Genomic DNA, 24879 nt, shown 5'->3' on the forward strand with positions numbered 1-24879 from the left:
TGCAATTATTCAAGGTTAGTAATTTCTTCCGTAATTACCAGTTTCGATTTTTCTCCACTAGGTGTCGCTAGTTTTCCGTTTTTTTTGCGCGGGTTTTTGATAATTTTTTTCCTGATAACACTTTTTTAAAAATAATATTTTCAATTTCGGAATAATTGTTGAACTTTGAACTCAAAAGTTTGGTTGATGAGTGTATGATGCGTTTGAATTTGAAAAATATCACGAGTCAAATCTTGAGATGGTGATCTTCGTCATGGAATGAATGAATGAACAGAAGAAACAGAAATGTGAAGGATATTTCTCAACTACAGAATTTATACTTTTCTTGGTAATATAAAATGCATTTCTCAAAAACTTGAAAGTAGAATTTATTTAAATTCATGTTGTATTTTCATCCAAAAAAAATCAATTTATCGTAAAAAGTTTAAGCTATCATATAACGCTTTTAGTTCGATAATTTTGGAAGACTGTTCATTTCGATGAAGTTGAATAAAATTCGCATGTTGATAACATTCGAGAAAAAGAACAAAAATATGATAAATTTAGTAGCCGAACATGGTTAATTCCACTCTTCAATGTCAGTCGAGCAGCTATTTTGTTCAATTCTTTTTCAGCGAAGGAATATGACTGGTCATAAGTTATCCAATATGAATATCTTCGAAGCTACTCGAGTTGGTATTCACTTTTCTCGAACTTGTGTACTTAATAATATTTTTTTAAATAAATATGGAATTCCTACAGGAAGGAGACTTGGTCCGGTGTCAAGAACTGGTCGAGGCAGGCATCGATGTGAATATTCGCGACGATGACTCTGTAACGTTGATGCATTGGGCAGCGATCAACAATCGGCTGGAAATAATGAAGTATTATATCTCCAAAGGGATCCGAATCGACGAACCAGGAGGTGTACTGCAAGCTACTCCTTTGCATTGGGCTATTAGGTAGATGAACTCGTGAAAAAAAACTCAGAAAATAGAGTTCATCCTGTATTAATAAAATGCCCGTAGGGACAATCGCCTGATGGCTGTTGTGTTACTCGTACAAAATGGAGCTGATTCCACATTTGTAGACTCAGAAGGTTTATCTTGTATTCATGTAGCCGCTCGATTCGCCCATACCCATATTATAGCTTACTTAGTTGCCACAGGAGTTGATATCAATGTAATTGATAGAGCTGGTCTCACTGCTTTGATGCATTGTGCTCTGAAACATATGAGGTAAATACATATATCGAAACTTGTACGAATCAAGTTCATTTTGAGAAATCCTTGAGTAATGTATTTTTGTATTCATATGTTTGCAGTTTGGATCCGGCGCGTTTGTTGATCAAATTCGGAGCTGCTACTTCTATTCAAGAATTTTACGGTGGCAATACCGCTATGCATTGTGCTATCCTCAGTAAAAATCATGTCGTTGTTAATTTACTCATCAACTCCGGTGCTAGTCTAGATATTCCAAATGACAAGGTATATGTTTAAATGTGAATTTTATCATTACGAAATGGTAATGGTAGCATTTTAAAACTTTTTTCATGATCTTTTCCAGAATGAAACCGCGTTTCAATTATTGTGGGATTGTAGAAGTGCTCCTTGGTACGACGTGTGTGTATTGAAAAAATTGGAAGAAATCAATGGATATGATAAGAATTTACCTTTACTCGAACGAATTAAAGCCAACGATGTGAGTTTTGCTATTTTATAAGCTCGTGTAATCGATTTCATATTTTAATGAATTCGCTTTTTTTCTAGAAAATTAAGTACTGGAGCACTATAGCGACGCCAGCAGTACTTTACTATTTTATTGGAGTAATATTAGAAACCAGACTAGTTTACGTATCAAAACTCACTGCCATAATTACCGTTATATTTTTATTATTTCTATCGAGACGAGTACTCTTCACTCGGAATTTTTCGTCGGATTTTCCCTTATCTGTATATTTCTCGACTAAGGTGAGTTGTAGTTGGAAAACGTGAAACCAAAACCTATGGTTTTATTTAACGATTTGTCTGTTTAGTTTTGGCTTTACGTTACGTGGTTTTTGTGGATCACTCCGAGAATCAGCTTCTTACTATCGCTTACCAATGTCTCATTATCGGGCATATTATGCTATAATTTTTACAAGTCGTGGAAAAGTGATCCCGGATACATAATTACTAGTCGAGAGGAAAAATTTGTTGTAAGTATGCAAAGATTTATGTATTATGATGGTGACAATATTGATTACCTATTTAATTTAAACGTTTTCAGACTGTAATTGAATTAGCTGAAAAAGGAATGCTAATACCGAGATTTTTCTGTTGCACGTGTCTTGTGAGGAAACCAGTACGTTCGAAACATTGCTCAGATTGCGATTGCTGCGTTGCTAAATTCGATCATCACTGTCCATGGGTTGGGAATTGTATTGGTGAGTAGAATTAATTTTAAATCCGATTAAGATTTGATGAATCTTCATTATTTCATTTGTTACTCGTTTATTAGGTGCGAACAATCATCGGTATTTTGTCGGATTTCTATCGATGGCATTGATTGTCAGTGTTTTATACATTGCTGGAATCGTTGCGTATTGGAACGAAGTGTGTACTGGAAAGTACCCATCGAAATCGGCAAACGATACCGCTATGCCAAGTAAAAGAATAATTTTTAGGTATTTTTTACCGTACGAATTATAATCAAGTTATCGGTGATTCATTTCGTTTTCAGTTATTCTCTTTTCAAAATATATGGTATGCGATCCTTGGGTTTCTTGGGCATTGGTCAACGTTATGATTCATACCGTTTGGGTTATACCATTATTCGTTTGTCAATTGTATCAAGTATGTAATATTTTGGAATTGAGCATCAAATTTTGGGAAACAATAACCTTACCCCTGAGTTTTATTTTTCAGATATCCTGTTTAGCTATGACGACCAACGAACATATGAATCTATATCGCTATAAACATTTTCAAGATCCTAAAACTGGTGAAATTAGAAGTCCATTTAGTCGTGGAAGACTTCAAAACCTAATCGACTTTTCGCGTATTCGAATCCCCGGATGTAATCCTCCCGATGAGAAGAACTGGAAAAATCTATTTACACTAGAATGCAACGAAAGTAACTCTTTCCTTGTTAATCCTCATTCTCATCCTCAATATGTATGATAATGTGTTTTGTTCAGTATTTCATGATCATATTATTCGTGTTTTTCTATTTTGTTTTTTTTTAAAGTACTTGATTATTTTTGTTATTTGTACCTGATTTTTTCACCTGTGTTAATACAGAGAGATACTCGTTGAACCGTACATCGTCGACGAGTACATATTTATTTTATTTTCATGTGTGTTTTCTTTTCTTTCATCTTAATGACAAAAATTGCCTGTCTATGCGTTAGGAAATATCGGTTGTTAAATATTTTCAGTTGTATGCACGTTATCGTTACATTGTTTTCTTTTTAGCGAAAGTCAAAAATTGGAAAAAGAATTTAATTTTTGAAAAAACAAGTTACATTATCAAAACATTCGGGAGAACAGGTGATCGTGTTGTTGTAACACCATCCCGAAGCTTTGAATAAAGTTTATTAGGAAAACAACAATTTATAAGGAACGCTTTTCAAACAGGCGGGTAGATACCTATTTCATTTTATTTATTTGTGTAATTGAGTAGCTTCGTGTTCCGAATATTCCATTTATTGCACTCACCCTACTCGAATATATATTTTTTTTGCAGGAGAATTAAAATAAGAGGAAAATATCGCAGAAATGAGCCTTACAAGTACAAATTTGAGCGCGCTGAAGTTGAAATTTTACAAAGAAAATTGGAAGAAGTTATTAAAACTAGGTACTTCTCAAAAAAAATAATACCCGTAATGCGTTGATTATACAGGTGTGATTTTTGAAAAAATGTTCAGAGTGAAGAATGTTGTACATGTTTTAAATTCTCCATCATTTCGAAAAATAAGCGTGAATTTCATTTTCTACGATATTACCTGCGTACTCAAATCCTTCTAGGTAGGTAATTGTAATTATAATGTATAAAGTGATAATCGGTTTTTATGTTTTACGAATTGACTACATAACTGAAGAACTTTGCTAAATGGAAAGGAATGGGACTGAGGGGGTAAATCATTCTATGAGGTTTGGTAACATTGTAAATAATAAAATAAAACAGTACGTAAATGAGAATCTAATGTAATTAGTATACATTTACATACACTTGAGCGACAAGTTAATTTGAAACATTTATCATTCGATAGTTCATTCCTAAAATGGTATTAACAAACATTTTCGTTTTTGGCCTGTAAAGACAACAGGTTAGTAACTCGCGTGCTACACCCCGGAGAAAACGTTTTTTAACAATATCTTTGACATAATTTTTCAATACATTGTCAACCAAAATCAAATCAACTCCAAGTACTTTTTCTTGAGAGTCAATGTACATGGATGATCGCATTTCTAAATATTCTTGCATTGCGGATAAGCCTCGAACTTTGGTTTCTCCGATGAACCTGCCAATGTCACTGACTTTATGATTAGATGATACAACGACGTCTTCTAAGCAAGCACCGTTCCCGTAATATAAAACCGTGTCAACTTCGAAGTACATTTTTATAGGAATTAACTTGAATAGAACGCTTGTTTTCCCCACGACTTTAGTTGTCGATGCATAAATCTACAAAGCAAATAGGTATATCATAAAACGCTAATTAAATTTCAATCAACTACTTACTAAATAAAATATCTACTCAAAACATTAGAAAAATCTCACTTTTTTTTCTTCTTTTTGCAACATTCGGAAGAACGTCATTGGGTATTTCTCGTACTTTGAAATGTCAATGGGACGAGGTTGCAATAGATCTTTAATGATCTCAATTTCCGAGTTTTTCAAGCACACCTACAAAATATATAAAAATTTACAAATCGTTCAAAGTAAACAATAAAAATTTTCAACTATTAGCGTAAATAAATTTTACTTTTTTATCTTCCTTTTGCGATAGTTTCATAATCATGGTACGGTCGCCAGTAACGTTATTGTTCGACCATCGACGACAATAAGTGGAGAATGTGGCTTTAGCAAGTCTGCGAACATTTAGCTACAACAGAATGCACAAATTACTTAGAATAAATAATAACAAATATTCTCCATCATTTCGAAAAATAAGCGTGAATTTCATTTTCTACAATATTACCTGCGTACTCAAATCCTTCTAGGTAGGTAATTATAATGTATAAAGTGATAATCTATGAAGTTTGGTAACATTGTAAATAATAAAATAAAACTGTACGTAAATGAGAATCTGATGTAATTAGTATACATTTACATACACTTAAGCGACAAGTTAATTTGAAATATTTATCATTCGATACTTCGATAGTCCATTTCTAAAATGGTATTAACAAACGATTTCGTTTTTGGCCTGTAAAGACACCAACTTAGTAACTCGTGTGCCACACCCCGGAGAAAACGTTTTTTAACAATATCTTTGACATAATTTTTCAATACATCGTCAACCAAAATCAAATCAACTCCAAGTACTTCTACTTGAGAGTCAATGTACATGGATGATCGCATTTCTAAATATTCTTGCATTGCGGATAAGCCTCGAACTTTGGTTTCTCCAATAAACCTGCCAATGTCACTGACTTCATGATTAGATGATACAACGACGTCTTCTAAGCAAGCACTGCACCCGTAATATAAAACCGTGTCAACTTCGAAGTACATTTTTATAGGAATTAACTTGAATAGAATGCTTTTTTTCCCCACGACTTTAGATGCCGATGCATAAATCTACAATGCAAATATATCATAAAACGTTAATTAAATTTCTATCAACTCAAAACATTAGAAAATCTCACTTTTTTTTCTTCTTTTTGCAACCTTTCGAAGAGCGGTATTGGGTATTTCTCGTACTTCGAAATGTCAATGGGACGAGGTTGCAATAGATCTTTAATGATCTCGACTTCCGAGTTTTTCAAGCACACCTACAAAATATATAAAAATTTACAAATCGTTCAAAGTAAACAATAAAAATTTTCAACTATTTAGCGTAAATAAATTTTACTTTTTTATCTTCCTTTGGCGATAGTTTCATAATCATGGTACGGTCGCCAGTAACGTTATTGTTCGACCATCGACGACAATAAGTGGAGAATGTGGCTTTAGCAAGCCTCCGAACATTTAGCTACAACAGAATGCACAAATTGCTTAGAATAAATTATAACAAATATCATATTACTCACAGCCCGAGAATATCTTACCTGATTCATATCCTGCACAAATGGATTAGTAATGAAACGGATTCGACCGCAGTTCATCATGGTAGCCAATGATTTTAAAACGAGTTCTATACTTATTCAGAACTCAAAAAAAGGTAGAGAGGCTTCTAAATTTCAATCATATTACTCACAGCCCGAGGAAAACCAGATTCACATCCCCCACAAATGGATTAGTAGGTCTAGGTACTGATGAAACGGTTTCGAGTGTTTCGACCGCAGTTCATAATGATTTTAAAACGAGTTCTATACTCATTCAGAACTCAAAAAAGGTAGAGGCTTCTAAATTTCTTTTTTCGGTCCTTCGAACAAACCTCGAAGAAAAACATACTATATTTTTTTGAAAGAATATGATGGTTTGGTTTTTCGTCAACACGTGGTTTTTTCATTTCGTAGCATTGCCAACTTCATAACTCTAAATTCTCGTTCGAAGCGAATTTTTTGTTTTGAAATTCGAGTCCCTTAATTTTAATTTTGTGCATGAATTTTTTTTTTCAAGTCAAGGTAATAATTTTACATGTAATTATTTTTCCGTAGCGTAGTTTGTTTTTGAAAAAATTGACACCCTGGGGAAAAAATGCAGAATTTATTTGTTTGAAAATGAATATTTTGAATACAAAATATGTACATATTATTTACATAGCATTGTCATAAGGATACCACCGAATAGCCGCGGTATTAATAAAAAATCTGGGCGGTTTAAGCTTCTTAAAAACACCCAACAATGTTTCACGAGTTACACAAACGCAATAAGAATTTTTCAAATACTTGATTAAATTCAACCAATGCAAAGTTTCGAGTATATCTGATTCGTTAATGCTAGTTCTATAGCTAAGTTCGGTGATGGAAACTTCATCGTCGGAAGAATATATCTCTTGTAAAAGAACCCAAGACCAATACGATCTGTAAGCCAATAATCCTAAATCTGACAAAGGTGTCTCTGGACCAGCCACAATTCCTTCTAATTTACTCAGTTCGTAACTGAAAGCGATCAACAAACGACCATAACCGTGTTTCTGGTACGGCGGCAAGACTAGTAAACACGCTACGTTGAAACAATCCGGCGAATCTTTCTCTTTGGAGAAAAATCCGACTATATGAGCTCCTACCATATCAACGATGCAAAGAACGTAGAATTTGAACGCTTCGACATCGAAAAACAACGTCTTATGGTCAAGGAACAATTTAGCGAGGAGACATAAATTCTGACAGTATAATTTATGCAATCGACCGTCAGCTTCGTAAATTGATATAGCTCCGCTGCGATAGACTTCGGTTCCGGGAGGATTATTGTATTCGCAATCTCTCTCGTGTAAATGAAGCGAAACAGCGTAACGTGTGTAGAATAAACAATACTCGCAAATCCATAATTTCGAGCTTTTACCGTACTCGTCCGGATAGGGGCTGAAATACCAGGTATCGATTTCATGTTTACCGATTTGTATTTCAGTTATGTATTTCACTTTGGTTAATGCTTTACGTTCTTCTTCTAGAGCTGATAATTCTTGAGATTCGCTTTCTGTCTCCATTAAAGATTCGTTGATTTCGTCTAAACGTTTTTTCTGTGTCCGAGTCATTTTTCTATTGCTAATATCTGGTATAATGGCGCTGATCGTTGTGGTGGCTGAAGTCGTGGGTTCTTCTTGCCCTTGAGATGTTGGGATGAATTTAACATCATCTTGACTTAGCCAACGATCAAGTCGACGATCGCAGGATGTATAATGGACGTAGTATTCGCTATTGTTCTGATCGATCGTACGTTTTTGTAAGATTTCAGCCGGGTACCATTCGTCATTTCGTTTGGCTAAATATTTACCCGAGACGTCGGTGGATTCTCTTTCACGAGCTTTGTTTTTAGATCTGTTCGCTTTCATCGTGTCAAACTGCAATGAAATATTTGAACGAACGTTAAGAAACAATCATACCGGTTGTAAGTAACATTCGAAACGAATCTCACTGTAAGAGATGGAATACTGAACGTTTACTTACTCTATTAAAATTTCTTCATTTGGACGTGATTGCATACTCGATTTGAAAACTATCACATCATTTGTAATTTGTAAAAGATTCAAAAAAAAACGTTGTATTTTCTTTTTCAAAAAAAGTTGTTATCAAACTTTTTCATTTTCGTTGATAACGAATTTTGTTTATATCGTTCTTGAATTTGATTGGACGAAATCACTCATCCACTCAGCGTCAGCTGATTAATGATAACTTAAACTTGATAACAAATTTTTAATTATTTTAAAATAAAAGGTAAAGGTAATTATTTAATGAAATAATGATGAAAATTACTTTATGATTCTTTATGATTATGAATGTTTGTTTATTGGTGAGTAATTCGTCATTAGCACTTTTATTCATGAATATTGTTTTGATAATAAAATTGATTTTCTTCTTAGGAACCAGGAATTCATGAATCCTGATCTACGAGTATTAATCTACTTTGAAGGCAGTTTGGACCCTTGGTAATCAAAGGAATTGTTGGGAATCCAGCACAATTGTGATCGAATTGCCAATCATGTTTTTTGCGATGCTCTGTATAGGAATCGCCTCGGTCTAGTCTTTAACTCTTCATGTATCAAAACTGAAAGCAGTCCATGATAGTTATAACTACATATAACTATCTTCACCTTAGTGAGTATACTGAGTTTTAATCCATTTTGGAATAATAATTAAGTGACTTCCGTATCAAATAATAAATTTAAAAAATGCAATTATTATTTCAACAAGATTGGTGGTTTTTTCATGGAATAATTCAAGAAAACAGTCATCGACTTCGCTTTGTTGCACTGCTGAAGATCAAACATGAAAGTTTACTCTGTCCTCAGGTAAATTTCTTACGAGTAAATTTTCAATTTCTCAATTAGATATATCTTTTGCTCTTTTGTTACGAACTGAATTGCGATTGCGAGTAAATAACTGATGAGTATTATTAGAGCTGAAGATACATACATAGGTATGTATAATCATAATCAATCGTTGAGTGATCAGAAAAGATTCACTGGACCACCAAAGAGATATTAATTCAATACCTTCAACTATGAGAGTGGTCTAACCACAAATCATTGGAAGAAGGATATCACATTTCAGTAGCCAAAATGTTATTGCAAATAATTTTTTTTAGATAGTCTCAGATTATTAATTATGTTATTTCCTTCAATTCAAGATGAAATTTTTGTTTTTTTCAAAGACTGGTGCTAAACTGGTGCAAAAGGATAAATTGTTGAAAGTAACCTTCTAAAGTCTTGAAACACCTTTAAAGATTCACGTTGGCATTTAATTGTTCCATTTTGTGAAAATCAATTTTTATCTGTGTACATAGGATTGCACTGTTTGTGTTTCTTTTCAATCTTTTCCCATTTTCAATCACATTTGTTATTTGTAGACACTTTTATTCCACTATTTCGCCTCCAAATGACAAATTTATCCTCTCATCGATTCTATCAAGTACCGATGGTGGTTCAAAAATAAGTATACATTTTCAACTACCCAATATTTCGAGAACACTTCTGGGAACAAAACAAAACAGATACGAAAAAGAAGAAAAAAGAAAAGAACCGTAGATATATTTTGAATATACTACACAATATAATACACAATGAATTCAGGAAGAATATTAAAAGTTTTGCGAACAATAACAACATACACAGTATAACAATAAGAATAATAATACTAGATCAGTAGTTATATTCTGTATAGAAAATAAACAATAGCAGCTCTGTGGTTGCTCGTACATAATTGGGTAGGTACCTACGACGTCGTAATTTTTTTAGGAACAATTCACTGGCCTTTTGTAATTACTTATAAATTAAATTGTCATGTTTTGACAAATGCAATGCACAATTCATTATACTCTAGTATTTTCATACTCGATAATAGTTTATAAATAAGAACCAACCATATATCGGTTTTTGTCTGGCAAAGGCTTCTTTCAGTCAATACCGTTATCAATGCCGTCTCATGTGTAAAGATAGGTGATCTGATCGAGAAAATGATCTTTGACATAAATGACATTTGAATGGTTTTATTCCAGTGTGTTTTCGGTAATGTCTCGTTAACTCGTCTGATCTGGCGAATTTCCACATACAACCGGACCAATTACATTTGTAAGGTTTTTCACCTGTGGGCAAAAAGAACATATTGTTAGACGATTTGATAAATTGATTGAATAAAAATAACTATGTAAATTTTAAGAGTCTGAATTTTGATGGGAAAAGTTTCACTACAGAAAATTATTCTTCGTTCAAAAATCGAAAAAGTAAAATAAATAACCATTCGATTAAAACGTTCGATTTTAAACAAGATAAACGGTTTGAATCTGTTCTCACAAAATGGGAATGTAGATGTACCTGGATGACCATACCTGTGTGAGTTCTTTTGTGTGCTTTCAAATGGGAACTTTTCGTGTAAATCTTATCACATCCTGGTTGATCACATTTATGACTTTTTCTCATTTTCATAATATCGCCGATTTGATTTTTAATTTGCATTATCGACGTTGATTTTTCCATAACGTTTAATTCTTTTAGAAATTCTCTGCAAAGTATAAAAATAAAATGATTAAGTTCATGGTTGAAAAATCTCTCATTTTTGACGATGAGTAGGTATGTACTTACAAAGAGGATGATTCGTTTACACTATGAACAGGTAACATTTTGGATTTCGTTGGTATCGTATCACTTTTCTGATTGGTTAATTGTGGTATAATAATCGATTCTGAAAAAAAAGGGTACATTATTACTCGCACGGCCTTGTCTTATAAGATTTAGAAACTGGACATTAGCGTAGCCTTCTGGATTACGATATAAATGTATAGATACGTCTTACAGAAAAAGAAGTCGGTTTGGGTATATTTTAATCGATCTGTGTAAGTATATGTAAAATACCTAGGTGTATAAATTAATCAGTAGAATGGACGTCTACCTATATCTGCTCGTATACGAGAGCTTAAGTCTGAGAGGCGACATAAAAAATATCATTAATTCTTAGTAGGTGGTATACGAGAGTGTCTGCGTAACGGTGTCGTATTAAAATATACCTAATATAAAATATTTAAAAAAAAAAAAAAAAAAACGTACGCAGAATATGTAGGCATTTGGTACCTATATTACCATTGATAGAGCTGCCCTTCAAGGTAACCAAGCAGTCTTGGTGAAGATGATACCCCAGCTACGTCGTCGTCGTAGACGACAACGACTACTACACTATATGAGATGCGAGAAGACGACCGAGTGTATTATAAAAAGTATATGCGTATATGCTAATTCCGGATCTTCCAATAATAATTAATGTACGCGAAATGAGGACTGGCTTACCTTCTATATAAATATAGATATGGGTTATATGTCGACTGAAGGACTATACCGTACGTTTCGCCAGTACGACCAGCAAGTTATTGTTTTATTAATAAAAGAAACAGCGAAGCTCGGTTAGAGACCATACTGTCGCACGAGTTGCTGACAAAGCAGAATCCCGCATCGAAGATGGTATCATATTTGGTGAAGATCGAGTTACCTGGGTCATCGAAAACTGTCTGATTGACTACATATGTATACTCGTATGAGCTAAATGGCATGTCTAGATACGGTGGCTATAATCTCGGTAGATTTTATAGGGATCTATGTATATGGTACTTTATGGAATGGATGGGGTTAATTTAAATTGATTTTTATTGTGAATGGCGGCGGCGTTCGGTAATTACCATCGCCTTTATCTATACATACATTTTAGAGTATAATCTAGTTTGCCTTGTCGTTTATTTAATCATACAATAACCAATTAAAATTATTTATAGCTAGGTGAAAACGTGACTTGTTTTGATTTTTTAACAGACACGATCGACGAATACACTTGTTTATTATGAAAACTTCTTGTACACATCGTAAACGTCGTTATAATGTTTCATCGGCTTATTAACCATTATCTTACGGTATCTTATAAGAGTCATACGTACGTACGTATCTATTCGAGGTAGTAAAGATAGGTAAACGTATGAAATATTCAATTTACACCACGCCACGAGAGTATAGTGTACCTATATGGTTTGTGTAATTGATTATTCATGAATACCCTTCCAACCCTTCTTCATCTTACCATCATGCTGCGGTGCACGAGTAGGTAAATAGGTATCTTAAAGTCTTGGACGTTGTGCTTGATACTTACTTTTGGTCTTGGTGCTGGTCGGTTTAACGTGGATTCTATCAGGTACAGGTACCGTATTTGATAATTCGGTGCCAGGTTTACGGCTCAGGTCAACTGGTTCCAGTTGCACAGGAGGCATAGATCCCTGTAAAAAAAAATTGAGTATAATGTGAAAAAGGTAGACTAGGTTTCTATGAAGATACTCATATGTATAATTAGCCTATGAAATGCTTTGAGTAAAGGGAGCAGGTTTTATGATAAACTAGGAGCATAAATAGGTACTGAAAAATTTAGACTTTTGGATCAATTCTGTGGGATAATTTTGAACAATTGAACCAATTTACTCAAGACCTTTAATCCATGAGTCTATTTCCAAATAAGTATGTTTGGATGATTTCCAGTCGACAGAATTTTTTATTTTGAATGAATTTTTCAAATAATTTAGGTTAGTAGTCACTTGTCAACTTGAAATTTTCCAGAAAATAAGGAATGAATAATTTATTTGATTTTGAATTGATTTTCAGACGTGGTTCTCGAACGATTTTGGAAAGAATTTCAGAAATTTGTTGGATTATGGAGGAATATTAAAATTTTAAATCGACTTCAGAGTGATGTCGACACAATGTTCTAAAATCTTAATCAAATTTTTTAAAAAAAAATGTAAGAGGAATGAAAAACATGCGAACAAATGAATTTTTGGGAAAAAAACCAAAATAATTTTTAAAAATTCAATTCAAGATCTTCAACTTGTGGCACTCTTGATCGAAATTTCACATATTTTCTTGCTTCATTGTTCAAGTATTTCAAAAAAATTGACGCTTCTTTATTATTTAAAAAAAAAAAATCATGAAAATCAAAATGAAAAAAAAAGGAATCTTTTTTAACATACCTATGTCGATTCCCCAGAATAATCGCAGTGGCAATAGGCATTCGCCTCACCCTGTAAGGGTACCACAAAAATGCGATTTCCAATGTCCTGTAAAGGACAAGGAACGGATCAATCTCTCACAGCAAGATTCTCAATTTTTTTTTTTTTTTTTTTTTTTAAGAAAAAGAAAATTGAATGAACAGTTAAAATCATACAATTTTGATATTTTGCTGACATTGCATGCAAGAAACAAAATTATTTTTAGTTTTTAGTAAAATAGAAAAAAATCAATTTAAAGAAAGTAAATTGAAAAAAATATGCAAAAAAAGTTTTAAAAAAGACAATTTAAACTGAAAAAAAAATGAAAAACTGTTTGAACAGTAATTACAAAAAGGTTTTTTTGGGGGAGGGGGATTTTCTTTACTTTTAATCTAATCTTCAAACTTTTGGATATGTACTTGAAAGAGGTGCCCAATCGGAAGAAAAATTTTCAAATCGAACCAAGAAAAATTCTAATAAGCATTCCATAATATAGCCTACCACCCGATCAAATTTTAATCTCTGAATTCCATTTTTCGATTTTTGGACCAGGGTAAATTTTTGAAAATTCAAATTTGGCTCATTTTCCACGAGAAACTATTTGATCAAATTGAAGTAAAAAAGATGGAATTTGTTTTATATCCTACCTACTTTTGATTTCTCAGATTAAGTGGTGCTGATTTTGAGGATTTCTAGAGCCTCCACTGAACTTTTAGGTTTTCCAGTTTTGGAGAAATTGCCATAAAAAGTTTCAAAATGAAATCGACTGCATAAAATATCTGAATAAGTTACAAAAGCAGAGACGTAAAAATCAAATCTGAAATTTGGTACCTCTTGAATTCCCCAATTCATTACCTACTGGTGGTTTTGAGCTGTTTTGAAGCTCTTCGCAGACTTACGTATGTATTTATTTTTCTTATTGAAATTTCATGTTTTTCGTAGAAAATGAGTTTTAAAAATGTACCGAAAATGGAATAATGAAATTAGGTACTTGAGCATGTGAATTTTGCCCTGGGGAGAGAAGGGTACATTTTTAAATACTCTCTTTGAATTTTTCTTTGTTGAGTCCATAAATTTCATCTTTTGGTTACTGTTACTACTGTGCTTTCCATTGTTAGTACTTTCCCTCTCATTTATAATGAACTTTGAATAAATTTACGTAAATAAAATTCAGGTCATTTTTTGATCGATTTCAAATTCTGAAACAGTTTATTAGAAATTTCAAACGTACCCGTTTCTACGTAATTTTGCGAACATTTCAGATTGTTTTAATAATTTCAGAATGATTTTTCGTTATTTCGCAAATAATTTTCTCATGTAATTTTCTATTTCTTAAAAAAAAAAAAAAAAAAAAAATGTTAAGGAACATTCATTTTTTTATACAATGACAAAATGAGAAATCTTGTGAGAGATTGATCCACCAGTTGTCATTTTCAAAAAATACCCCATTTTCATTTTTTTCTATTTTTTTTTTTTTTTTTTTTTTTTTTTTCAGCAGAAGAAAAGTGTTTTAAAAAATATGAAAAAACAGAAAAAACACTACACTTTTGGCAAGAAATTTTTTCAATATGAATTCATTTTGGAAAGAGGAAAGGGAAAGGAGTTTAAACTTCATCAAGTCAACATTTTTTTTCGTGTCAAAGTGTCAAAATTGTTTTGTAGTTGTGTAAAAATAAACTAAAAAAAAAAAAAAAAAAAAAAAAAAGGTATGTAAATGAGGAGAATAATTTTTTCCCAACAAAATAGATTTTTTTAATTATTTGATTTCAATTTCTGGGTAAATTCTCCGAATGTACCTACTAAAGAATTACTTTTAGACTTCTAATTTATTCCTCAACAGTTTTTAAATTGATTTCATTTGCTGACCATTTCTAGATGTATTCCAACATCGAATAATTTTTTAAATAAATTTTCGATTTCGAATGGATTTCTCTGGGTAATTTAATTATTTAGGAATTCATTTATCATTTTGAATAAATGCAATAACGTTTACATCAAAAAAAAAAAAAAAAAAAAAATGAACGAGAGGATTAAGAGTAGATAAACATTGACATTTTTTTTTAATACTTATCCTTAAAAATGACAACTTTTTAAACTCCCTCTACCACTCTTACGTACGAATAAAGATACAACTTACTTCTTTGGCAGCCGACGAGAACGATTTGAGCTGCGATATTGGTATTGGAAGCATGAGATTCCCCCAAAATACTGTCATTTCCGATACATAGTATCATATCCTGTATCAAACAAACAAAGAAAAAAAAATCACATATGAATAATCACAATCCATCGCAAGACAAAATAAAAACAAAATCCGGCAAAACTACACGAATAGTGGGCTCTGGGTACAACGACGCGTATAATTATACACATTTATTTGGAAAACGCCACCACTTAACAGCTCATTTACCTATCCGGCGAAGTTTATGGTCATCGCGGTTTAATTGTTTGGTGGCTTGCTTTGTTATACATTTGGTATTTATTCACGGTCATCGACCAGCTGACGCGCAGCTCAGGTAGCTCAAGTTGTATGTTTAAAAACAATACCTAAAATAGTGCAGAAAAGTGATCCTATGATAGTTCATCACGTCATCGTAGGTGTAGATAGGCCTATATGCCCATAGCCTATATCTGTATATGAGTCAAATTAACAGATAACAGAGAGTCAGCATATAAGGTCTTAAGGTGTGTGATATGACTTACATACATAACGACAAGACAAGTAGTATGTAAGGTAGTATAAGTACCTTACCTATGAGATAAAGCTGTCAATAATGGACAGACGCCATCGAGGTGGGTCTTTGTGACGCGGCCTGACTGGTGTGTTAAATCAATATGACTCGTACGTACTCGCGTAGACGTACGTTCGCGTATTTCAAGTTGATTGAGTATATCATAACACAGCTCAACAGTTGACAGCAAGCAACAGAAGACGGGGCAGAAAGTGGTATATAATCATTACTGTAGTAATTCAATGTCTTTGTTACACCTATTTAGAATTATTTATTAGATCGCAGCCGTAGGATACTGGTTTGATCTCGACACTGCACCGCCACAGCACGCTGTGCGCTCGCAGATTCGAGGTTACGCGCAACGCATTTATGCGTTTAGAGAATCTTGATGATTTGATGATTGTGTGTGCCGTGTATACGAACGAATTCTCGGCTCAATACGTGAAAAGAAATTGTCGTTTCGTGCCGATTTCAGGGGCGGTTCAAGGATTTCATGGGCGTAAATGAGCCGAGCGCCGAGCCGCTCCGTGCACTTGTCGAGCTGGAAAAATTTTTGTCGATGATGATGAGATCACGACCTAGCTCGATGCTGGTTACCCTCGTTGAACATACTTTACTACATCGAATTCGTGATCGAGCACGATGTCCAGGAAGGGTAGCTCGAGCTCGTTACACCTGAACCTAGCAGCTATTGCTCCGCAGACGCTTGCGGTTTTGAAAAATGCTATTCTCGCCGCACATGTTGCATGTAGCTAGCTGATTATAAAGATGGAAAATGTGTACAAATTATATCGTTTTATGTACCTACGTAATACGTGCACCTTTCCGTTCCTATATTTACACCGAGTATGATTTTTAACTAAATTGGAAACCTTAATAGATGTAATTTGTGTAGTATTTGTAAAATTAGCGACCTTCGTTCTCCATGTACCTATCTGGTTGGGAAGTATACTTACGTCCATACACATCTGCACTTCAGCAGTCCTAACCTATTGCCAGTTTTATGGTGTTATTCGCCAAATTATTTACGTTTTATTGACGCTGTTTTACATAAAATCAACACGCGCGCCCGAGTACTCGTAATTCGACATTTTTATCGCCCCCGAATGTTGGTATTCGATAGAACGGAAGGTGTACAGGTATAAATTGCGCGAAAGGATTGCTGCAGAGGGCACACAATGTCAGCTGTCTCAGAAAAGGAAGAAAGGAAGGACGAAGGAGACTGTGCTGGCGGAAACAGATCAACTGCCAGAGGCAAATAACACGAAGCTAATGTCTTGAAATTCACTCTGACAAAAGAATAAATCAAACTGGGATCGAAAAATTGCTGGGCACTTTTTAGATCACTTACACCACTTTAAAGCTATTCTATCTTTATTCCAAAATTCCTGGAAAATTTAAAGTGCACCTCGATCAATTTTTTGGAAATTTGTGTGATGTGTGACTCATCAAAATGAATTGAAATTATTTGGCGGAGAGATTCTAATTTTCTGACAGAAATGTTTTTTTCGGGTTTTCAAGCCCAAGATTGGGCTATGATGATTTTCAATAAATTTTCTATCAAAACATTCTCAGGCGTTTTTGAAAAATGGTAGCTTGAAATTTTCTCGATTTCTAGAAATTATCATATTTATTGGAAAAATTGACTCAATTTCGTGTCAAAAATCCTTGAGAACTACTCCAAAAAGTTTTTGATAGAAAAATTTGATTTTCTGCTGAAATTTCAACCCTACTTTTTCAAAAATCTGGGAAGTCTCGACTCATTTTTGGGTTTAAAATTCTTCAAATTGCTCAAGAAACATTTTCATTGAAAATTTTGAGTTTCTCGCGGAATTTGAGCTCATTTTGATGGATCACGTAACATTTTTTCAAAAATGCCGAAAATCATGACTTATTTTAATTTTTTAAGGCTCAAAATTCTTCAAAAATGCATAGAAATACATTTTCGTCAAAATATTTGAAAATTAGATACATATTTTAATTTTGAACTTGGATTCTTACCGCAAGTGGCTACCTTTTACAACTTTGAGCTTTAGAAACTTTTGAAGTTTTGAACGGTAAACGCTAGACCATGTGTTCACTGTTCACTGAGAATTTCGCATAATTTTTATTTAAAGTTGGTTTTACTTTTTTACTGTGAAATTAGAAATGCTAGGAGAAGTGATAATAAAAAAAAAAAATAAAAAAAATAAGAAATTGGAATCACTGACGTCACCGTTTCATCCCAAAAAAATAAAGTATTTGGCACCACTGACGAATTATCAAAACTTGGACAAAAAAAAACCAAACAACATGAACGGCAATGAACGGTGATTCACGACACCCGATGACGACACCCCACTGACCCCACTACCCCTCCTGAACACGTTGCGTTGCGATGTCGTTTATAATCGTTTCCTTTCCTCATTGTGATTTTGTTAATTTTGTCAGTAATATTTTGATGAATTATGTATTTGATTTGAATTTGTTACTAACATCAGCAAGTAAATTACTGAATAGATTAAACTCTGTAAGTATTAAGGCTCTATATAAAGTGGGTGAGCGCATCGGCCATTTTGTTCCCTGAGTGATAACGGACTAGTAAGTATGCATACAATTTCTCATGTAAAAAATGCAATTTTCTCGATAGTTCGCGAGTCCGGGTGAACTTACGTGTAGTCTCAAATTAAAGACAATAAAATTTCCTATCGATCGATGTTAAATTTTGATCATTTCATGAAAAAATAACGACTTTATGAATACTTCAATTTTACTGATTTCTGCGTACTACGTACGTCGTCTTTAAACTAAAAATACTCGAAATTTTCAGTGGACGCATAGGTATTTTAATACAGCAAAATGTTCGTTATTTTATCCTCTTTAAAATGAGCTATTACCGAAAGCTCTACATGCAACCGTTCAAAAGTTTTCGAAGTTGAAAGTTGGGAAAACAAGCTGCGGATGGTAAGTACTGAACTTTGAACTAATATTACTCGAAATTTTCAGTGGACACATAGGTATTTTAATACATCAAAATGTTCGTAATTGTATCCTTTTTAAAATGGTTGTTTACCGAAAGCTCTACCTTCAACCGTTCAAAAGTTTTTGAAGTTCAAAGTTGCGGAAAGTGGTCAAATTGTGTTATCACAGTTTGTTATCAGTCACTTAGTTTTGATCAGTATTTTACTTTCCGCAACTTTGATCTTCAAGATCTTTTGAACGATGAGAGGTAGAACTTTCGTTATAAGCTCATTTTAAAGACGATAAAATTACGAACATTTTGCTGTATTAAAATATCCATGTGTCCGTTGAAAATTTTGAGTAAAATTTGTTCAAAGTCAAATACTTACTGCCCGCAGCTGATTTTCGCAACTTTCAACTTCGAAAACTTTTGAACGGTTGCATGTAGAGCTTTCGGTAATAGCTCATTTTAAAGAGGATAAAATAACGAACATTTTACTGTAATAAAATACCTATGTGTCCACTGAAAATTTCGAGTATTTTTACTTTAAAGATGACGTACGTAGTATGCAAAAATCAGTAAAATAGAAATATTCATAAAATCGTTATTTTTACGCGAAATGATCAAAATTTAACATCAATCGATAGGGAATTTTATTGTCTTTAATTTAAGACTGCATAACAGTTCACCCAAACTCGCGAAAAATTTAAAAAATTGCATTTTTTACTTAAGAAATTGTATGCATAATTACTGGTTCGTTATCACTTCAGGGAACAAAATGGTGGATGCGCTCACCTGGTTTATATAGAGCCCTATAAGTATTCGGAGTCAACGAACATGTGTTGCACTCTGGCGGTGAAATGCATGAAACACATGTTATCATGCTGAAAGGGGGACATTTCCATACTCACGCACGCTTACACACGCGCACACACGACTTGTCGAGATGCGAATGAATGTGATTCTCTGCAAAAAGTCCCCCTTTCAGCAAGTCGATGGTGGCGCCGCCACGAGATGTTAACGCCGAATTCTTGTTTCACTGCTGCGGAATTCGTACCTAGGAGTACTTTTAGATTCAGATTTCAGGGAGTTCAGTTCTTGTTAGAAACTAAGATTGGTAATATCATTTTTGATTTCAGTTTCGAGTTAAAGAAAGTCTTGCTTGTTACGATTACGAAGTGAGCGTTTGTGAATAGCACAATTGAGAAACTGTTGCAGCAGCCTGCTGGTAATTAATTTTGCTTTTGTTAGAATTACCTAATCGTATACCTTCGGCTTCGGCATTTGCCGGAATTCAAATCAATCAAATCATCATTTCAAAATCAAAATGAAACCTTAACAATAAAATTTTCAGTGCTAAACTAAATGCCGAATAGATTGATGCGTATTATTGTGATGAAATGTTCAAATTTTGATTCCCTATTTTGAAAAATGACTAAGTAACAAGTTGACAATTTATTGTATGTTTAATGTGTGTGGTTGTATGATGTCCATTTCTTGTATACCAAACCACCCTTCTGTACATGTACCCAGTTCACTTTTCAACATACTTGACGAATTTCAGGTTTTGCCGAAGTAATCAATCTACCTACGAGTATATTCGCGAATCTTTCCACAAAATGGCCGATCTTCCGATCCCGACGCCGGAGGAAGTTGAATACGAGTGGATATTTAATCCGAAAGAAGTGTATTGCTTGAAAGATTTAGGGCTGGTATTACGACACTTTGTCAACGTTCCGTCAAATGTTGACGGACCGATGAACAATAGTAAGGGCTGGTATTACGACACTCCGTCAAAGCTCCGTCAACATTTGACGGACCGTTGAACAATAGTTAACCGGTGCTTCGACCTCGGTTAACGCTCTGTCAACGTTTGACGGAGAGTCGTAATACCAGCACTTAACCGGTGCTTCGACCTCGGTTAACGCCTTGTCAACGTTTGACGGAGTGTCGTAATCCCAGCCCCTAGCGTCGGACCAAATCGTCCAAATATTATGGCGAGAAAAAATCGAAGAAAAGCGCCGTCGAGGGGTTATCAACACCGTTTACGATGACGAACCGCCGACGATCCTTGTTTTGGAACATCGTTCCATTAAAATCGCTTGGGACAAACCTGTCGATACGACAAGCAACGAGGAAGAGAATATATCGGCGACATTGTTGGAAATCCAGTCAGCGATGCAGACATACGCTTGCTTTTTGAAACGAGAATGTAAAGGTTGGGATAAAAACTTTGTTTCTGATAATTTGTTGAATCGTCCAGAGGAGCAGATCACTGTTTTGGATAGATTTGCCGATTTTATTTATGAGAACGATGGTTTCATTGATGAAACACGTACAGCCAGGAAAATGATATCTTCTGGTCGTTTCAATGCTATAGACTCGTATGCGATCGCCTGTTCGCATTGTTTTGAAGATGAAATCCAGCGTTTATGGCCGTTGGTATCAAAAGAAATCTGCGATATCTCTGCTGAAGAGCATTATCTGGTTTACTATTGGACACAAGTTATGATGAACGAGACAGAAAAGCTCAGATCCGCTTCAATGATGTTCATCAACTCGTATAATGAATCAGCCATGCAGTTCTTTTTTGATAAAATCGATTCCGAAAGAAAAGTGAGGGCTGTTGGAGACATTTTTGGTATCATTTTTACTCCAACGGCATTATGTACGAGAACTATATTGCCAAAACAAAACGATGAGTTTTTAAAAGCTCTCGTGGGAAGTTATCCAGGTCCCAAAATATTACCTCGATTGATAGCGGATGAATACAGCCGTTTTTACGTTTTACCATTTTGGATGCGAACGAGAGATTTTTTCACTGGTCATGAATTCGTGCAAATGTTTCTAGAAATTATAGACGACGTACCATCTTACATGTCTGACCCTTATTCCGGTAGTTTGGATGAAGAACATCGGCTTGAAAATATCTTCGATATATACAGCAAAGTTATTTGGGATAATTCGCCGGAGCAGTTGAAACAGTTCGCTATGAACTATTTTCAATTCCAGAGACCAGATTACTTTGCAGTTTTTAATTCCATCATCACTGGTAATAGTGATGATAATGCATGAATTATTTCGATTTGTGTGTTATTTTTTCGTTTTATTTTGTTTCTAATTGTATGTGAATTTCTTGCTACCTATTATGTAATGTGAGATATCTGTATTACCTATACCTACATAGAATACCTATTTTGTAATTAAGCTGATAGGAATTTTTTTATAATTGTGATTCAAATGAATGATTGATTTTTCAACATCGATATCAAAATAGGGTAACATTTTGTAAGAAATTTGACTTCTTCTACAAAAATGTTTTTCGAGCATTTTTGAAGAATTTATTCGAGCCTAAAATTGGGATTTAATTTTCGAGATTTTCGAAAAGGGCATCGTGCGACTCATGAAAATGGGTAAAAATTTCGAGAGAAACTGAAATATTTCAACGAATGTATATTTTGAACATTTGTAAAGATCTTTTGGATTTATGAAAAATTTGAGATGTAACCTATCAAAATAGGTTAAAATTTTCAACAAAACGTTTTTGAGCAGTTTTGAAAAATTTTGAGCCTAAAAATGGGTTAAAATTTCGAAATACATAAAATCGAAAATTTCCAACAACATTTTTTTTGAACAGTTTTAAGGAATTTTAAAGAAAATTAAAATCACAACTTGTTGAAAATTTTAAAAAGTGCAATTGTCAAAAATTCTATTTTTGCCTAAATTGCTGATAAAAGCCTTAATTTTTTGTCATTCTCTGATAGTTTTTTTTTTTTCAAATTGTCATATGTCCGAAATTTGCCCAGCTCGTAGATACTGCAAAAGTCCTATTTTTTCCAAAATTTTCGGAAAGACCCATTTCTGCCAAAGTTGCCAAAAAAAAGTACCTACTACTGTCATAGAGTTCTTTTTTTTTTGCCAAAACAAAATCATCGAAATGTTTTGTTTTGTACCAAAAATGTCAAAAATGAATGCAAAATATTTTTCTCGAAAATTCACCAAATAGGTAAATCTAAACTTCCGTAGAAATGGGCATAATTCTATCGGAGCGAAGCTAATCCAGCAAGGACCAATTACCTCTTTCTCTCTAAATTGTGAGAATTTGAAAGAGGAACCGAGAAAAGAGTCAAAAAATCTTATCAAGAGAATCTGGCTTTTGAAAAAATCGCTCATTTTGTAGAGAAATCGGTTTATTTTTTTTTATTGAACTGCGAACCGCATTCAAAAAAATCCTGCCCTAGACATCTTTGGATTTTACCCTCTTATAGATGTTCATTGCTCAAGTCGTGAAGTCAAACATCATTGACCTTCTTCGAGTGTAAATCCAGATGGGTCTTTTTTCAATTTTTTTTTTTTTTTTTTTTTGAAGATTTGATGAAGCATAAAAAAATTTATTGATTAAGACTTTGACAAATTGTCAGATTTTTGGGCCAATTTTTAACTCCCTCTCTTAGCGAGAGCTCTGAATATAAAAATTTTCCAATGTTTCTTATTTTTGTTGTTGTTGTTTTAGTCTACGTAGAAGACTATTGAAGAATGTTTGCGGTTGTAAAAATTTTTTTACAAATTTTTTAATGAAATTCAAGTCCAACTCTCAATTCTGAATCGCTCCATCTCTGGTAAAATTAGAAGTCTTGAAGTGCAGTGCTAGGATATAAATTGAGTAACCGAAAAATTTATTTTAAAAATCAAGTGTTTATGAATAAGGTTGAGAGTGAGCAAATCACAACCTTCGTCTTCCAACTATAGTTGGATTTTTTGGGAATTCCTCCCCTATTTCTTCATCATTAGTCAAATTTTGAAAGGCAAATGGGTTTTATTTTATAGATCCAGTATCATTTTTGTCTTCAAGTTTCAAAAAATCACCTACTTAAAGTATATTTTTTTAAAATCGAGACAAATTTTTATTATTTAATAAAAATACAATTTGAAGCTTCTCCTGCCACAAGAAATTTCAGGCTTTTCAAAAATATTTTTTTAGTTTCACAAAAATTCAAGAAAAAATTGTCAGAAAAATGATAATTTTTTTTCTTAAAAGTTGGCTGAGATTTTTGATGTTCATTCTCTTTCCTTCCTCCCACCGAACGTTTTTAGAAAAACTTTTATTAAAACATGCTTTTACAAGAGCGAATGTCTTTCAAGTTTATTAAGTACTTATTCAATATTTTACTATAGAACCATTCCTTTTTAGGGGTCCTTATGATGTGTAATTTTTTCGTCATGGATCTCAAAATATTGTCTTATACTTACATTAATTGCAAAAGTTGTATTTTAATTATGATATATTTACTTAAATAGATATAAATATTGTACTCGTAAACACTTCCTCGAGATTTCAATCGCAAGTTTTTCTCATTCTTTAGAGAAAACTCTTAACCTTATTGGCTAATTAAAAAATAATTTTTCTAAAATTTTGAAATTATTCATTTTTAACTGTCTTTAATTTTTTTCCTAAGCCTCCTTGATCCATAATTCAATGAGACATATTTAAGAGGACCGAACTGAAAACAAAAATATTGAAAAATTGTTTCCATATCTCGAAGAATATAGGCCACCTTTTCACTTCTTCCTTGAAATTAGTAAAATTCTCGAGATGTTTACCCATATTTTTGTAACCTTGAGACATTCCTGTAAAACTATCAAAAATATCTCAATATGTCAATAAGTCGAGGAAATTTCCAAGAGTATAGGTAAGCAATGCTGCACACCCACGATACGAGTACGTTCCACAGCTTGATATTTGATGCACGACGATTAGCAGCCCTTTCACTGTCATGCGAAAAAAGAAACTTTCGATGTGCAATTTGTTCGAAGGTACCTATATCTGAATTTTTGAGCATATCTTCGGCTCTTCACTCAGTCGTATATTTCGCGCACCGAGACTAAATCACGACAGATTTCACT

At 33.5% G+C, this 24879-nt stretch overlaps 4 protein-coding genes and 1 long non-coding RNA gene across 9 annotated transcripts in view; 2 read left to right on the top strand and 3 right to left on the bottom strand.

Moving 5' to 3' along the window:
* The first annotated feature begins 108 nt into the window (after positions 1-108).
* Positions 109-3309, top strand: LOC135843815 (palmitoyltransferase ZDHHC17-like). Of its 3 annotated transcripts, XM_065361833.1 has the most exons (12): positions 110-328; positions 450-671; positions 742-941; positions 1008-1217; positions 1304-1466; positions 1546-1680; positions 1749-1949; positions 2015-2176; positions 2248-2404; positions 2479-2625; positions 2701-2813; positions 2886-3309. In XM_065361833.1, exons 2-12 carry the CDS (start codon positions 576-578, stop codon positions 3138-3140), a joined length of 1839 nt encoding a protein of 612 aa, XP_065217905.1. In that variant the 5' UTR covers positions 110-328; positions 450-575; the 3' UTR covers positions 3141-3309. The 3 variants fall into 3 exon arrangements, with proteins under 3 accessions (XP_065217906.1, XP_065217905.1, XP_065217904.1); XM_065361834.1 differs by lacking the exon at positions 450-671 and having other exon boundaries at positions 109-328; XM_065361832.1 differs by lacking the exon at positions 110-328 and having other exon boundaries at positions 346-671.
* Positions 3310-4141: 832 nt separating this feature from the next.
* Positions 4142-6640, bottom strand: LOC135843818 (uncharacterized). Of its 2 annotated transcripts, none has more exons than XM_065361838.1 (6): positions 6386-6640; positions 6041-6160; positions 5835-5960; positions 4949-5068; positions 4744-4869; positions 4142-4647 (listed from the first exon to the last, which is right to left on the bottom strand). In XM_065361838.1, the coding sequence occupies exons 2-6, from the start codon at positions 6074-6076 to the stop codon at positions 4204-4206; spliced, it is 852 nt and encodes a 283-aa protein (XP_065217910.1). In that variant the 5' UTR covers positions 6077-6160; positions 6386-6640; the 3' UTR covers positions 4142-4203. The 2 variants fall into 2 exon arrangements, with proteins under 2 accessions (XP_065217910.1, XP_065217908.1); XM_065361836.1 differs by having other exon boundaries at positions 6237-6639.
* A 178-nt stretch (positions 6641-6818) lies between these two features.
* Positions 6819-8381, bottom strand: LOC135843823 (histone acetyltransferase KAT8-like). Its single transcript, XM_065361847.1, has 2 exons — positions 8241-8381; positions 6819-8134 (listed from the first exon to the last, which is right to left on the bottom strand). Exon 2 carries the CDS (start codon positions 8123-8125, stop codon positions 6887-6889), a length of 1239 nt encoding a protein of 412 aa, XP_065217919.1. The 5' UTR covers positions 8126-8134; positions 8241-8381; the 3' UTR covers positions 6819-6886.
* A 72-nt stretch (positions 8382-8453) lies between these two features.
* Positions 8454-24372, top strand: LOC135843825 (uncharacterized). Its single transcript, XR_010558387.1, has 5 exons — positions 8454-8583; positions 8654-8888; positions 8985-9082; positions 20115-20203; positions 20540-24372. It is a non-coding gene; the product is annotated as an uncharacterized LOC135843825 (long non-coding RNA).
* The window catches only part of LOC135843824 (Krueppel-like factor 8), a 33210-nt gene continuing 18131 nt past the window's right edge, over positions 9801-24879 (bottom strand). For both annotated transcript variants that reach the window (XM_065361849.1, XM_065361848.1), the window contains exons 3-7: positions 15440-15539; positions 12417-12540; positions 10871-10970; positions 10618-10790; positions 9801-10374 (exon numbers count right to left, since the gene is read on the bottom strand). In XM_065361849.1, coding sequence (XP_065217921.1) covers positions 10202-10374; positions 10618-10790; positions 10871-10970; positions 12417-12540; positions 15440-15517 — 648 coding nt within the window. In that variant the 5' untranslated portion in view covers positions 15518-15539 and the 3' untranslated portion in view covers positions 9801-10201. The remainder of the gene's footprint in view (positions 10375-10617; positions 10791-10870; positions 10971-12416; positions 12541-15439; positions 15540-24879) is intronic.

Source organism: Planococcus citri, chromosome 4 (assembly GCF_950023065.1).
Source record: "Planococcus citri chromosome 4, ihPlaCitr1.1, whole genome shotgun sequence".
In the NCBI taxonomy this organism is placed as follows: domain Eukaryota; kingdom Metazoa; phylum Arthropoda; class Insecta; order Hemiptera; family Pseudococcidae; genus Planococcus; species Planococcus citri.

Coding starts and splice junctions, on each gene's coding strand:
- LOC135843815 (XM_065361833.1), top strand. CDS start 576: ATGTCAGTCGAGCAGCTATTTTGTTCAATTCTTTTTCAGCGAAGGAAT. Junction 942..1,007: donor CCTTTGCATTGGGCTATTAG/GTAGATGAACTC, acceptor AAATGCCCGTAG/GGACAATCGCCTGATGGCTG. Junction 2,626..2,700: donor AAACGATACCGCTATGCCAA/GTAAAAGAATAA, acceptor TTTCGTTTTCAG/TTATTCTCTTTTCAAAATAT.
- LOC135843818 (XM_065361836.1), bottom strand. CDS start 6,296: ATGATGAACTGCGGTCGAATCCGTTTCATTACTAATCCATTTGTGCAG. Junction 6,161..6,236: donor TTGTGCAGGATATGAATCAG/GTAAGATATTCT, acceptor ATTCTGTTGTAG/CTAAATGTTCGGAGGCTTGC. Junction 5,069..5,834: donor TGCAAAAAGAAGAAAAAAAA/GTGAGATTTTCT, acceptor ATTCTGTTGTAG/CTAAATGTTCGCAGACTTGC.
- LOC135843823 (XM_065361847.1), bottom strand. CDS start 8,125: ATGAAAGCGAACAGATCTAAAAACAAAGCTCGTGAAAGAGAATCCACC.